The 13,778-nt window shown below is 35.5% G+C and overlaps 1 protein-coding gene across 1 annotated transcript in view; it reads right to left on the reverse strand.

The window, feature by feature from the left end:
- The window catches only part of LOC103590041, a 95,623-nt gene that overhangs the window by 41,885 nt on the left and 39,960 nt on the right, over nt 1-13,778 (reverse strand). The window contains 3 exon segments of the mRNA XM_008572157.1: nt 12,571-12,700; nt 12,878-12,985; nt 12,988-13,096. Of these exon segments, the coding sequence (XP_008570379.1) occupies nt 12,571-12,700; nt 12,878-12,985; nt 12,988-13,096 (347 nt within the window).

Raw genomic sequence — 13,778 nt, forward strand, 5'->3', positions numbered from 1 at the left:
ACGGGGGCGACACTGAGGGTTGCGATCCGTTGCCGGACACGGAAAAAGACAAAAAAAAAAAAAAAGAATAAGCTGAAATAAAAAGATGTTAAGACTCTCCCTTCTCCCCCCAAAATAGCTAGACCAATCTCATTGGAAGGTAAATCCAAGTGAGCAAAGCTTTTCCTGTTTTGATTGATGCAATATCTCCTACACCTAGATCAGTATCTGGTCACATAAGTACTTAAATAAATGTACCTATATGTAAGTATTTAATGAATCTCTTCTGTAAATAGGATTTATAATTAAAAAAGAGAAAACAAAAAACAAACCAAAAAAACCCTCAAAATCTCATTTAGACTGCAGAGTTAGAGTTATTCACCATAAATTTAAGCAGGGTTTAATACAGAAATGAAAAGATTATTTTGTTTTAAAAATATATATTTATTCTAGTAGCATAAGTTAACTTAAGTCCAATAAGAAAAATTAGGTTCATATCCAGCAGATGCCAAAGATAAACTTAATAAAATTGAACACCCCTTTCTCATGTTTAAATAATTTTTTAAAAGGGATCTTAGTGAAATTAGAAATAAATTACTTTCTTATCACTCTAAAGGACGAGTATTTAAAAATCAGTAACCACATCATATATAACATAAGCAGTATCTGTTTACCTGGGTCTCTTCTCTCATGCTCCCTTCTACTGTACACCAGGGTGGAAGGATCAACCCTTGTATTGCTGACTTAGAAAAAAGCAGCTGGATGTGCCAGCTTACACCCTTTCTATCTCCAGAGGTGCCACCTTCCTACAGGGCCCCTCCTGTATGCTGTCTGTCACCGGTAACGGGCAGCTGCCATAGAGGAGCCCGTGATTGGCCAACATCGTCTATGCTTGGGTAGGTAATCTTGTCTCATTCTGGAGAGATTCAGCAGGTCCTCTGAGCTCACATATAGTCAAAATCCCCAGCAACAATAAATCTGAGATTCTGATTTCCATTTGTCCTTATTCTGTGTCTTATTTCCTAATTAATTCTGTACACAGGAGGAGAAGAATGTGGTCCAATATACTGACTCCCCTTCAAACACAGAACTCTTAATAAACAATAAAAAAAAAAATCCCATTAATATTAGATACAAAATAAGAATGACAATATCACCAACACTTACAATTAAAATTAACTTAAAATAACATTATCAGCTTAAGAAGGTGAAACACACTTCTTAAGGCCATTCCTGGTGGTGGAAAGATACTTTAAATCAAAGCAATATGTGTAACTATTAGGAAGTAGTAGATAAATGTAATAAATTTGTAAAACCTGAAAAATGTCTTTAAATAGAATGCAGTAAAGAAGTAACATTCAATATAGATATGTATCTAGACCAGTTCCTGAAATATAGCAGGCACTTAATAAATAAATTAAATAAATAAAATGAATAAATAAAACATAAAAATTAAACATTTCTATATATTTTCAATATGTTATATTTATAATAGAAAAAAAGGCTATTTACAACCAGAATAGTTTGGTTCCCAGCAACCAAGAGCTTAGGAATAAAACTAATAAGAAAATGTAGGTACTGGGCCAGCCCGGTGGTGCACTGGAGAGTGCGCCGCTTGGGAGCGCGGCGGCGCTCCTGCCGAGGGTTCGGATCCCATGTGGAGACCAGTTCCCGCTCACTGGTTGAGCGCGGTGCGGGCGCAACACCAAGGGTTGCGATCCTGTTGCCGGTCCCCGGTGCGGACGCAACACCGAGGGTTGCGATCCCATTGCCGGTCAGTAAAAAAGACAAAAAAAAAAGGAAAAAAAAAAAAGAAAGAAAATGTAGGTACCTATGTGAAGAGAAAAAATAAATAAATAAATATATATATAGTCCTGAATGGATATATGACATACAAGTCCCTTCCTCAAAACACTTTACTGCCTTTCTGTTAGAAAAGTTGTCAATGAATCCATAACTACTACAAACATGACTTGTATTCCTACTGGTATACAGTATACAATGGCTCATTTATTTTGTTTAATTGTGATAAAATAATATAACATAATATTCACCATTTTAACCATTTTAAAGTGTGCAGCTCAGTTGCATGTAGTACATTTACCATGTTGTGCAACCATCACCACTATCTAGTTCCAGAACCTTTTAATCATCCCAAAGGAAACTCTATGTCAATTAAACAGTTAATCTCAATTCCCTATCCCCCAGCTCCTGTCCCCCAGCAGCAACTATTCTACTTTCCGTCTCTATGAATTTGCCTCTTCTGGATATTTCGTACAAAGGAATTTATATAATATGTGGCCTTTTGTGTCTGGCTTCTTTCACTTAGCACAATGTTTTCACAGCACATCCATATTGCACCATGTATCAGTACTTCATTCCCTTTTATGGCTGAATAATACTCCATTGAACTGATATACCACATTTGTTTATCCATTCATCAGTTATTGAAAATTTGTATTGTTTCCACCTTTTGCCTATTATTAATAGTGCTGCCATGAACATTTCTGTACAAGTTTTTGTTTTCAGTTCTCTTGGGTATATACCTAGGAGTAGAATTGCTAGGTTACAGGCTGTCCAATTAACTCAGTTGGTTAGAATGTGGTGCTGATAACACCAAGGTCCAGGGTTCAACCCCAGTTCTGGATAGCCACCCCACCCCCCCCAAAAAAAAGAACTTCTAGGTCACAAAATAATTCTATGTTAATTTATTGAAGATCCACCAAATTGTTCTCCAAATCAGCTGAACTGCTTTTTTTGTTTGTTTGTTTTTGTTTTTACCAGTAAGGGGATCATAACCCTTGGCTTGGTGCTGTCTGCACCATGCTCAGCCAGTGAGCGCACCGGCCATCCATATATAGGATCCAAACCCGCAGCATCAGTGCTACCAGCACCACACTCTCCTGAGTGAGTCACGGGGCTGGCCCAGCTGAACCATTTTTACATTCCCACAGCAACATATGAAGCTTCCAATTTCTCCATGTCCTTGTCAACACTTGGTATTGTCTGTTGTTTTTAATATAACCATCCTATTAGATGTGAAATAGTATATCATTTTGGTTTTGACTTGCATTTCCCTAATCACTAAGGACATTGAACATCTTTTTCTAGATTGTTGGCCATTTGAACATCTTTTCTGGATAAATGTCTATTCAAGATCATTGCCCATTTTTTAATTGGGTTGTTTGTCTTATGTTATTGAGTTGTAAAGGCTTTTTATATATTCTGTATTTTGGACCCTTACCAGATATATGCTTTGTAAATATTTTCTCTTATTTTGTGGGTTGTCTTTTCATCTCTTGATAGTATCCTTTGATGCACACAGTTTTAAGTTTGATGATGTCCATTTCATATATTTTTTCTTTGTTGCTGTGCTTTTCCGATTTTGCAATTAAAGCTTTTATTTTTTATTTATATTTTTTTCATTCAATCTCAGTTAACGTTAACTTGTACATATTTGTGGGGTATGTTGTTTCAATACATGCATATAGTGCAAAATGATTCACTTAGGGTAGATAGTATAGTTTCGTGCCCATTAGGCCACCACTTTTCTTCCTCCTCCTCCTCTTCCCCACACTCTCACCTCTAGTAACCATTATCCTACTCTCTACTCTCTCCTATGAGAACCAGTTTTTTTTTTTAGATTACACAAATGAGTAAAATCATGCAGTATTTGTCTTTTTCTGCCTGACTTACTTCACTTAAAATCATGGTTTTCAGTTCCATCCAGTTCCATCCATATTGCTGCAAATGACAGGATATCATTTTTTTTTTACAGCTGAGTAGTATTCCATTGAGTATACATACCACACTTTTGTTAACCATTCATCCATTGATGGACATTTAGGTTGATTCCATCTCTTGGCTATTGTGAATAGTGCTGCAATGAACATGGGAGAGCAGGTGTCTTTTCGATATATTGATTTCTTTTCCTTTGGGTATATACCCAGTAGTTTTTTGATCCAATTTGGATTGAATTTTGCATGTGGTGAGAGATATCGGGTCTAGTTTCAATCTTCTGCATGTGGGTATCCAGTTTTCCCAGCACCATTTGTTGAAGTTATCCTTTCCCCACCGTATGTTTTTGGTACCTTTGTCAAAAATCATTTGGCTGTAAATGTCTGGGTTTATTTCAGGGCTCTCTATTCTATTTCATTGGTCAATTTTTCTGTCTTTATGCCAGCACCATGCTGTTTGGGTTACTACAGCTTTATAGTGTATTTTGAAGTCAGGGAATGTGACACCTCAAACTTTGTTGTTTTTGTCCAAGATTGCATTAGCTATATTGGATCTTTTGAGGTTCCATACAAATTTGAACATTGTTGATGCCATATCTAGTAACCACTGGCTACTCCAAGGACATAAAGATTTACATCTATGTTTTCTTCTAAGAGTTTTATAGTTTTAGCTCTTATATTTTAGGTCTTTGGCACATTTTAAGTTCAATTTTGCATATATTGTGAGGTAGAGGTCAACTTCATTTTTTTTGCATTTGGATATCCAGTTGTCCCAGCACCATTTGTTGAAAAGACTATTCTTTCCCCATTGGATAATCTTGGCACCCTTATTGAAAATCAACTGACCATAGATGTATGAGTTTATTTCTGAACTCTCAATTCTATTCCTTGATCTATATCTGTATCCATATGCCAATGCCACACTATTTTGATTACTTTAGCTTTGCAGTTATTTTTGAAGGCAAGAAATGTGAGTCTTTGAACTTGTTTTTTTTTTTTTTTTCAATATTGTTTTGGCTATTCAAAGTCCCTTGATATTCCATATGAAATTTAAAATTAGCTTCTTCATTTCTATGGAAATGGTATTGGGATTTTGATAGGAATTGCACTGAATCTTCAGATCACTTTAGGAAGTACTGTCATCTTAACAATATTAAAACTTCCAATCCAAGAACAGGGAATGTCTTGCTACCTACTCAGGTCTTCTTTCAAAAATGTTTTGTAGTTTTCAGTATAAAAGTCTTGCCCTTGTTTCTAATAATATGATGCTATTATAAATAGAGATATTCCCTTAAATTCATTTTTGGATTGCGCACTGCTACTGCATAGAAATACATATGACTTCTGTGTGTTGATCTTGTATCCTACAACTTTGATGACTTCATTTATTAGGTGAAATTAATTGTGTGTGTGGATCCTTTAGGATTTTCTATATATAAGATCATGTCATCTATAAATGTAGCTTTACTTTTCCTTTTTCAATTTGGATGTCTTTTATTTATTTTTTCTTGCCAAATTGCTCTACCTAGAACTTCCAGTAAAACATTGACTAGAAGTAGCAAAAGCAGGCATACTTGTCCTGTCCCTAATTTAGGAGAAAAGCTTTCAGTCTTTCACCACTGATCAAAATATTGGCTGTGGACTTTTCATAAATGCCTTTAATCATGCAGAGGAAATTCCCTTCTATTCCTAGTTTGTTCAGTAATTTTTATCATGAAATAGTTTGGTTCATTACTTTTACATTGGAAATATTTTGTTCTTAAACCTTGCACTGCATTTTATAGAAAACATTTTGTAAAATGCATCCATAGTCATTAAAGAGACATAAATATTAATATTATTTTTTTAAATTGAGCAGTTCCAAGAGGAAAGTTTACAGCAATAAATGCCTATATCAAAAAAGAAGAAAAATTCCAAATAAACAACCTAATGTTACACATCAAGGAGCTGGAAAAATAAGAACGAAACAAACCCCAAATCAGTAGAAGGAGAGAAATAAAAAAGACCAGAGCAGAAATAAATGAATTAGGATTTTTTATAAAAACAGTACAAAAGATTGATTAAAAAACAGTTGGTTTTTCAAAAAGATAAACAAAATTGATAAACCTTTAGCTAGACTAATAGAGAAAAAAAGAGAGAAGTCTCAAATAAATAAAATCAGAAATGAAAAAGGAGATATTATAACTGATAGCACAGAAATTCAAAGGATCATAAGAAACTACTATGAACAACCATATATGAACAAACTAAAAAACCTAGAAAAAAAATGGATTTAAATCCTGGACACATACAACTTATCAAAGTTGAATCATGAAGAACTAGAAAACCTAAAGAGAACAATAATGAGTAATGGTATTGAAGCAGGAATAAAAGATCTCCCAGAAAAGAAAACCCTGGACCAGATGGCTTCATTGTCAAATTCTACCAAACATTTAAAGAAGAACTAGTGCAAATTCTTTTCAAACTCTTCTAAAATACTGAAAACAAGGGAATACTTACAAACTCATTTTATGAGGCCAGCATCACCCTCAAACCAAGACCAGAAAAAAACAAACCAAAAAAAGTAAACAGGCAAATATCCCTCATGAACACAGATGTTAAGATCCTCAACAAAATACTAGCAAAGACAATCCAACAACACATTAAATAGATCATATACCATGACAAGTGGGATTCATACCAAGGATGCAAGGATGGTTCAATATATATAAATCTATAAACATAATATCTCCCATCAACAAAATGAAGGGAGAAAACTATTGATCATTTCAGTAGATGCAGAAAAGCATTTGATAAAATTCAAAACCCCTTCATGAGGAAAACGCTCAACAAATTAGGTATGGAAGGAATGGACCTCAACACAATAAGGGCCATATATGACAAACCCGCAGCTAATATCATACTGAACAGACAAAAAAGGAGGCTTATCCTCTAAGCTCTGAAACAAGACAAGGATGCCCTCTTTCCCCACTCTTACTCAACATATAACTATAAGTATTAGCCAGCACAATAAGGCAAGAGAAAGCAATAAAGGGCATTAAAATTAAAAAGGAAGAAGTCAAACTATGCCTATTTGCAGAAGAAATGATCCTATATATACAGAAAACCCTAAAGACTCCACCAAAAATTTACTAGAACTAATAAATGGGTTCATTATAGTGGCAGAATACAAAATCAACACACAAAAATCAGTAGCTTTCCTATATGCCAATAACAAAATAGCCAACAAAGAAATAAAGTAAGCCATTCATAATAGCTACCAAAAAGATAAAATACCTAAGAGTAAGTTTAACCCAGGAGTTAGAAAACCTCTACAATGAAAACTATAAAGTATTGGTAAAAAAAAAAAAAATTGAAGAGGACACAAATAAATGGAAAAAAATCCTATGTTCATGGGTCAGAAGAATTAACATCATGAAAATGTCCATAATATCCAAGGAATCTACACATTCAATGCAATTCCTTATCAAAATATCAATGCCATTCTTCCCAATAGAAAAAGTGATCTTAAAATTTGTAGGAAACCACAAAAGACCCCCTACAGCTAAAGCAATCTTAAACAAAAAGAACAAAGTTGGAGGCATCACACTTCTTGACTTCAAAATATACTATAAAACTATAGTAACCAAAACAGCATGGAACTGGCATAAAAACATACAAATTGACCAATGGAATGGAACACAGAGCCCCAAAATAAACTCACACATTACAGCCAACTGATTTTCAACAAATGTGCCAAGAATATACAGTCGGGAAAGAACAGCCTCTTCAATAAATAGTGCTGGGAAAACTGAATATCCACAAGCAGAAAATTAAAACTATACCCCTATCTCTCAGCATATACAAAAGTCAACTCAAAATGTATCAAAAACCTAAATTTAAGACCACAAACTGTGCAACTACTAAGAGAATACAAAGGGGAAATGCTACTCTAAATAGATGTGGGCAGCGTTTTCTGAGTGAGACTACAAAGGCACAGGCAAGTAAAGCAAAAATACACAATGGGACTACATCAGACTAAAAGGCTTCTGCACAGCAAGGGACACTGTCAACAAAGTGAAGAGACAACCTACAGAATGGGAGAAAGCATTTGCAAACTATACATCAGATAAGGGGCTAATGTCCAGAATATATAGGGAACTTAAACAATTAAACAGCAAAAAAACCAGATAGCCCAATTACTAATGGGCAAAGGACCTGAACAGACATTTCTCAAAAGAAGACATACAAATGGCCAACAGGCAGATGAAAAAATGCTCAACATCACTAATCATCAGGGAAATACAAATTAAAACTACAATGAGATATCATCTCACTCCAGTTAGAATTTCTATTATCAGTAAGACAAAAAATAACAAATGATGGCAAGGATTCAGAGAAAAGGAAACCACCGTACATTGTTTGTGGGAATGGAAATTGGTACAGCCACTGTGAAAATCAGTATGGACTTTCCTAAAAGAACTAAAATTCAAACTACCTTATGACCCAGCTATCCCACTACTGGGCATATACACAAAGGAAAAGAAAATCTATATATGAAAAAGACAACTGCACTTCATGTTCATTGCAGCACTATTCAGAGTTGCCAAGAGATGGAATCAACCTAAATGTCTATCAATGAATCAGTAGGTTAAAAAACTATGGTATATATACACAACGGAATACTACTTAGTAGTAAAATAAAAATGATATCATTTGCAGCAACACAGATGGAACTGGAGACCATCATGTTAAGTGAAGTCAGTCAGGCACAGAAAGAGAAATACCAGGATCTCACTCATGTGGAATCTAAAAAACAAAAACAAAAAAAGTGGTTCTCACGGAAATAGAGAGTAGAATAACGGTTACTGAAGGCAGGGGGATTTAGGGGATGGGTGGAAGTGGAGAAAAAATGTTGGGCTAATGGGTACAAAACTATGCTATCTACTCTAAGTGAATCATAGTGCAGTATATGCATATACTGAAACAGCATCTGTACCCCACAAATATGTGCAAGTAAATGTTAACATATTTTGAATAAAATAAATAAGTTTATGCTAAAAGAAATACCACAGAAATATTGCGCTGAATATTCAGAACTTCCCATTGTCCACTGCAGAATGCAGAAGTCAAACAGCAACACAAGAAAGTAGATGTGGACTCCAGTTAGAAATAAGAGAGATACTGCCTTTTCCATTCCTGGCCATAAATTAGTGTGAAGGGAAGATGCAGCCCATCCTAGTGCCCAGAGTAGGAAAATACTATAAGCACTACCTTAAAGAACAGTGTATGAACAACAAGTTGTTGGTTGGAGCTGTAGCTATCTGAAGCCCAGACTGAGGCTGGAGGACCCTGTTGCAAGATGATTCATTCCCATGGCTTTTGGCAAGAGGCCAGCCTCTCCACAGGGCTGCTTGAACATCCTTACAACATGGCAGCTAGCTTCCCCCAAGAGTGAGTAATCGAAGAAAGCTCCAGGAGTAATCTGAAATGCCTTTTATGACTTATTCTTGAAAATCACATGCAGTCATTTCTACCATATTTTAATTTGTTAGAAGAAAGTCACTAAATCCAGCCCATACTCAAGGGGAGAGTTATTAGGTTCCACCTTTTGAACAGAGCAGTGTCAGGTAATTTGTGGACATATTTTAAAACCTCCACATTGAGAATGAAGTCACCTCTTCCATATATAATAGTCTGACATGGTACCAAATAAACATTCCAAATATAGAAAATAAAAATCCACTACAAAACCTGGTAAAACTATGCAGATCCATACAGAAATAATACAGTTGGCAAGGATAATTACACATTAGAAACTTCCAGTTTTGTGATATATTGTAAATATTTAAAATGCATGCCTAATCATTTTAAGGAATATAAATCAAATCTATCTGAATCTATTGTATACATTTTTTCTTTTGAAAGACTATTGCTGTAAAATGAGAAAACTATACAAATCTATATATTATAGTAAATCTTCTGAAATTTCAGGAGATGTTCAGTTTGTAAAATTGCCTCTGACATAAAAGTAGCCATCAAGAATTCAGTGTTTAAAACACTAGCTTTGGTTGTCTGGTCCTTCCTTTGGTTATAGGAGAAGACTTGCTTGTGACTGTCATTGTCAATGTTGTTACAGTATTCTTTTTAGTACCTAAGAGTTTATGATCACAAAATAAAGCTCCCCATGGCATTTCAAAGAACTTCTCATGGGGTGTGTCTTTTAAGTCCAATATTGCCAAGAAATGGTTCAGTAGTGCTCAGAGAAATGAGCAGTCTTACTCTTTAAGTACTGAAATAACTAAGTTCACAGTAAGCTTAATAATTAAATGGAAGGATTGGCTTATGGTGATTTTTTTAAAAAATTTCTTGGTGGAGTAAAATTTGTAAGCCAATGTATCTCAGAGACATCTTCTTAAACCATTTTCCTGAAAAGATGTCCACAGGTCAGCATTGTTCATAAAAACACTTTCTAGGCCAGAGAAAACTTATTCATGAGTGTGAATTTATGGGACACTGTACATAACATCAGGAAATAATTCTGCAAGTAACTACCACACATAAAAGACCTTCTGTTGCAAAAATATCAGTTAATGCAGGCCGGCCCATGGCTCACTCGGTAGAGTGCGGTGCTGATAACACCAAGGCCACGGGTTCGGATCCTATATAGGGATGGCCGGTTTGCTCACTGGCTGAGCGTGGTGCTGACAACACCAAGCCAAGGGTTGAGATCCCCTTACCGGTCATCTTTAAAAAATATATATATATATCAGTTAATGCTAAGGGAAGTTACTCATACTATCCTGCATTTGCCATTTTTAGGGCTAATTCTACCTTATGTAAGGATACTTCAAAAAGTTTGTGGAAATATGCAACTACAAAATAGTGCAAGTCTTTCCATGAATTTTTTTGAAGATTCTTCATATATGACAGGACTAGCATATTAAGATGCTAGAAACACTGAAAGGTAAAAAGTTTCTGCATTTTCATCATCTACCAGTTAGTTTGGTCCACATGAAGGCTCACATGCTGGTGGCTGGTGGTGGATGCAGGTCGGGAACACAGCTGGGATGGTCAGAGCCTCAGTTCTTTCTTGAGACCTCTCCCCATAACTGCCTGGGCTTCCCCACAGCAAAAGGGCTGGTTTCCAAAGATTAACCCAAGAAGTGCATGTAGAAGATGCAGATCTTGGAAGTTAAAATGATGCTTCTGCTCCATTCTATTAGTCAAAACAAGTAGAAAGAGCTGATCCGCAAGGGGTCAGGAACTTTTTGATGTGGGGGTGGCAAGTTCCCTTTATAAACCAGACTGTGGAATGAATATTAGAAGACAACTCTCCCTATTCCCCAGATTTCTCATGTTTCTGCATGGTCTAGTCTCTCTGAGCAATGGCATTTACAAAATTTTGTATAAGCAGACATTCTTGCACAGGAAAGCTTAAAGACATCTCTCTTTCTTCCTCTCTCTCTCTCTCTCTCTCTCTCTCGCTGTGTGTGTGTGTGTGTGTGTGTGTGTGTTTCATTCTCTGGAAGAAGAAAGGATGGGCAGCCCGATATCAGAATATAAAATCAAAGTTTCCTATTTGGGAATGTCTTCCCATTAATGCACCGACTGCATGTGCAGGTACCATCAGGCCCTTGCATTATTACACTGCGGGACTGGCATTCACGGAACCCACGTGAGATACTGCCCCAGCTGCTGATTTACTGTGAGAAATAAATGGTCTTAGACTCTGACCCAGTGGTGTCATGTTTCCCACAAGTAGGGTAAAACTTAGAGCCTTCACAGTTTCTGATTTAACAATGGGAAATATTTTCATGACCATATTTGCAAATACAGTCTACCATACTGATAAAGGGTCTCAACATTGGCAGAAGGGAACCTAGGAAACAGGACATGAAGGGCCATTTTGACTAATGTAAATGGAGAAGTAATCCCAAGTGGAAACCAATAGGTAAGAAAAATGTCTAGGGAACAGGTTCATTTTGTAACAAGAAGCTACTAGAAAGTATTCTTAGAGATGGCAACATATTTTCATAGAGGAGAAAACTGAATTACTCCCTGGAATTTCTAATATGAGGTGGAAGAGGTTACATTTTGAGCAAATGCTATAGGTTAGTATCTCCAGCACATCCTAGAGGTTATTTGAACAATACAGTTTCTAACAAAGCATAACAAAGTTACATTCATAGATACAGCAGGCAAATTTTGTTTAAATAGTGAAGGTCCAAATTTCAGAGAGTTGGAGGTTTGGGTTTACACTCAAAGATGTACCATTATCAGTTTATTCCTTCTTTGTTAATCTTTATGGTTATGGCTTCATGACATGCTGATGATATTAAACATCAAATCTAGTTTTTCCTTTGTACCTTTATTATGACACAGCTACAATCAACCATTAACAGAATTGTGGCATGTGTTTGTTTTCTTCATTAGATTATGAATATCTGGAACTCAGGATAACAGTTTAGTTATTTCTATGGCCCTCATATTATTTAACATGGTCCTCTGAACAGAATAGGCACTTGATATTTAGTAGAAATGACTTAATTCCTTAAATGGTCATATCATTCAAGAGCTACAACTTCTGTTTTTTTATGAAGTTAATTGCCCACATTTTATTCCTCAATTAAGTAACACCAAATATAAATTTTTTTCATAGTGTACTGTTCTGCATAATGAAATTGTCTGCCCACACTTAAAGCCTGTCATCTATTCATTTGTATAAATGCAGATAGTGAATTATTTAAATGGCCTAACAGTGTAAAGCCATCTGAAAAAGGAGCTAAACTATAAATAAAACTGCATCAAGAAATCTGCCTTCCTTCAACTCCCAGACCTGTCCAGCATCACACACTCTTTGTAAAGATTTTACCATATTTGTCTGTCTTTTTTCCAACGGCATCAACTGTGCCATCTGGATGCAGACGGACAAACCCTCCAGTCAGCCTGTTGTAGAACTGAAGAGTGTTTCCTTTCATAAACTTCCAGCTTTCTGAAGTCCACTACAAAGAAAAACAAAACAAAACAAACGAAAACACCACTATAAGAAGACACACAGAGAAGAAATTACTAATAAACAACTCTTACTAAATATTACACACTACTTTGTTTTAATTCATAAAATAGATGTTTGAGCATTGTTTTTGCCAAATAATTTAAAGCCCAAAGCAAAATCTTACTGTTTCTTTTCTCTTAAGTTCTAGCTTCTGCCCTGAGAAGAAAAAAAAGGGGGGGGAGAGACCATTAATTTCAGCAGTGTCATGCTTTTTTCAGTCATCATAGAACATACTTTTTCAAGAAATATGGGTTCATGACACTCACTCGCAGAGAAGATACTGTTTGCCCTGGCATACAATTCTCTGACAATTTTTCCATCATCTTCCCCTTGATCCAGCCATCTGTGGAAAGAAAAGTACATTGATTATTTTTAGGCTTTAGATTTACACTAACGATTGTCAATTAACTACCTAAGTCAGAAATAATGGATAGCAGGAATTAGAAAAGCCATGGATATATACAGTTGATAAAGGCAGAGGACTACAGAATGGAAAAGGAAATCCTAAAATGACTATAAGAGTACAAGAGAGATGAAAAGACAATCTACTATCTGGTAAAGATGAAATGTTTTTCCCTAATCCACAGGTGAGTTACTCAACCAGTTAGCCTGCTAACTGCCAAAGTCATAGATTTTATATCTATCAGACCAATTATTATATCCTGTTCTTTGGCCACCAACTACAGTTCAAACTCCAATTGGCTATTTCATGAAGAAAACTCAAAAATCAAGGCCTATAGGCAGTAGATAAGCAATATCATTGTTATATAAAAAGCCACATGCAACATTTATTGTGTACATTTATTATTTTTGAACACGATTTGAGACCTAATCCAAAGGGAATATGTTTTCCTTTCAGAGACTTTCATTCTCCTTACTGACATGTAGAGAGAAATCATGTGTTTTAAAAACATATCTTAATTTACCAATAAATACTAAATTTATATCATCAGGAATGATAATAAACATAATGGATATTTTTCTCAATAGGAGAAGCAGCCCCTAAGATTAATGTTCACAAAAGT

Source organism: Galeopterus variegatus, unplaced genomic scaffold, assembly GCF_000696425.1.
Source record: "Galeopterus variegatus unplaced genomic scaffold, G_variegatus-3.0.2 Scaffold760, whole genome shotgun sequence".
NCBI lineage: Eukaryota > Metazoa > Chordata > Mammalia > Dermoptera > Cynocephalidae > Galeopterus > Galeopterus variegatus.